Source organism: Amblyraja radiata, chromosome 40, assembly GCF_010909765.2.
Source record: "Amblyraja radiata isolate CabotCenter1 chromosome 40, sAmbRad1.1.pri, whole genome shotgun sequence".
In the NCBI taxonomy this organism is placed as follows: domain Eukaryota; kingdom Metazoa; phylum Chordata; class Chondrichthyes; order Rajiformes; family Rajidae; genus Amblyraja; species Amblyraja radiata.
The window spans coordinates 853,268-855,827 of record NC_045995.1 but is presented as its reverse complement, the minus strand read 5'-3'; the positions used below and the strand labels follow the sequence as shown (position 1 = coordinate 855,827).

Genomic DNA, 2,560 nt, shown 5'->3' with positions numbered 1-2,560 from the left:
CTGCCACAGAGGGCAGTGGAGGCCAAGTAATTGGATGGATTTAAGAGCGAGTTAGATAGAGCTCTAGGGGCTACTGGAGTCAAGGGATGTGGAGAGAATGAAGGCACGGGTTATTGATAGGAGGCGATCAGCCATGATCACAATGAATCACAATCGAAGGGCCGAATGGCCTCCTCCTGCGCCTATTTTCTATGTTTCTATGTTTTTATGTCAGGACTGTCCCCTGTTTCAGCTTACCGATCACCGTGGGCTCCAGATCAAGGCACATGGCGCGGGGGACGTGCTTGCCCGCCCCCGTCTCGCTGAAGAAGGTGTTGAAGGAGTCGGCGCCGCCCCCGATGGTCTTGTCGCTCGGCATCTGTCCATCCGGCTGGATCCCGTGCTCCAGGTAATAGAGCTCCCAGCAAGCGTTGCCGACCTGAACTCCGGCCTGGCCGATGTGGATGGAGATACACTCACGCTGGAGAGAGAGAGAGAGAAAGAGGGGGCGTGTGGGTGGAGGTAAGGGGGAAGAGATGATTGTGTTATTCCCGCGGATATTGGGTCTGAGTGCTAACATTTCCCCCACGCCACACCACAGTGTGCGACTGGATCATCGCGTCTGCCCAGCGTGGTCACCGCGGAAACACTCTCCACCCATGGGTCTTCGTTCCCGGTTCTCTGGAGTTATCCCGGCTCTCCCCATCACCGGTTTCACACGACGCCCCGCCGCCCAGCCCCGGGATCACCCACCATGATGTCCCTTCCAGTCTCTCAGCTCCAGACAATGTGTCGCATTCGCCGAACGCGTCCCTTTTATACCCCGCCGAATAGAACGTTCATACTCCCGGGCCGCGCTGTGATTGGCCGCCAGCGACCCGTGGAACGCGGAGACAAAGGCACAGAGAACGTCGATTGGTTCTCAGCGCGAGTGACGCAACAGAGGCGACCTGTTCTTCGAACCGTCGGCATCTCGGCCCATTCTCGATTCTGGTGTCCGCCTAAATCTCGCTCTGTTGTCCGCCTAAGACTGCCCCGAACTATGCGGTTTCACCCCACCTTCCACGAATCCCGGGTTAAGCCTGTGTCCTCCAGCTCCCTGTCTCCCGTCCCTCTGCTACCTCCGCCTTCCCGCACCATTAACGGTGGTCCGGTGTATACTGCTGAATTCCCGGCGGCGTGGCAGAGGGATCCACTACCTGACTGACTGTGAGGATTCGGGTCAAGTGGAGATGAGCTGGATTCCTGCCCGTGACATTCTGGTCCCCAACCTGATCCGTGACGTTCATCACCAATATCCGGACCAGCCAAAGAGGACGCCAGGAGGCGTCCATGGCGGAAGGGCCCCTGTCACACTTGCTACGCCTCCACACACTATTTCCACACACCGACCCTGAGCTATAAGGAGTTACACGTCCATTTAATCTCCTCCCCTCATCTATCACATGGAAAAAATACGTGAGATCTTCACCAATTAGGTGCCGACCAGTCAGTTCAGCATTCTGTCTGTTCGATTACAGTTCTGGGCTCTGTCGGTTCCAGGTCTCTATCTTTCGGTTCCATTCGCGTGTGGAGTTTGGTTTTGCTTCAGTTCTTCTCGGTGAGCCTGCATTCGAATCATTTCCATTTCAGAGCCTTCTGACAGGACCATAAGTATAGGGCCCTATAAGTTCACAAATTCATAAGTTAAAGGAATATAATGACGACATTCGGCCCATTGAGTCCACCGCCATTCAATCATGGCTGATCTCTGCCTCCACAAGTCCTCTGGGATAAGGGAGCGGGCAAAGTTTGATCTTCTCTGAGGAAATTTGGAAGTCAAATGATGGAAGTGCCCGTGGGTGCGCCTTCTGGCAGCAGACACCGCTGTTCTAATACATTTCCCAACATGGTGCCCAGTTAAAGCACAGTCCTCCATTTGCATGTGAATTATATCCCTCCATACTCTGTATATTCGTGTGCACGACAAAAACCTCTTAAATACCTCCGTGTTCCAGGCACCCACCAGTTTCCGTGCAAAATAAATACCCGCACATCTCAGTTAAAATGCCAGGGCTTCACCATATATCAGATCTTCGAGTTCTTGCTAGTTCTATCCTGCGTAAAATGTTCTGACTTTTAACCTATCTCTGTCTCATCATTTTGTAAACTACCATCGCGTCTCTTCTCGGCCTTAAACGCTACAGAGCAAACGACCCAGGTTTGTCCAACCTGCTTTAAGCTAATACCAGGCAGCATCGTGCTAAACCTCCTCTACACCTAATCTGAGGAAATACATTCTTGCCCTAATCTGAGTAAAGACATTCTTGCCCTAATCAGAGGAAATACATTCTTGCCATAGAGGGAGTAAAGATAAGGTTCACCAGACTGATTCCTGGGATGGCAGGACTTTCATATGAAGAAAGACTGGATAGGCTCGGCTTGTACTCGCTAGAATTTAGAAGGGGGAGGGGGGGTGGGGGGATCTTATAGAAACTTACAACATTATTAAGTGGTTGGACAGGCTAGATGCAGGAAGATTATTCCCGATGTTGGGGAAGTCCAGAACAAGGGATCACAGTTTAAGTCTTTTAGGACCGAG

General features: G+C 52.1%; 1 protein-coding gene across 1 annotated transcript; it reads right to left on the bottom strand.

The window, feature by feature from the left end:
- Window positions 1-205: 205 nt before the first annotated feature.
- On the bottom strand, window positions 206-1,313 carry LOC116967566 (tubulin alpha chain-like). Its single transcript, XM_033014183.1, has 2 exons — window positions 1,179-1,313; window positions 206-460 (listed from the first exon to the last, which is right to left on the bottom strand). The coding sequence occupies exons 1-2, from the start codon at window positions 1,311-1,313 to the stop codon at window positions 206-208; spliced, it is 390 nt and encodes a 129-aa protein (XP_032870074.1).
- Between the last annotated feature and the right edge of the window lie 1,247 nt (window positions 1,314-2,560).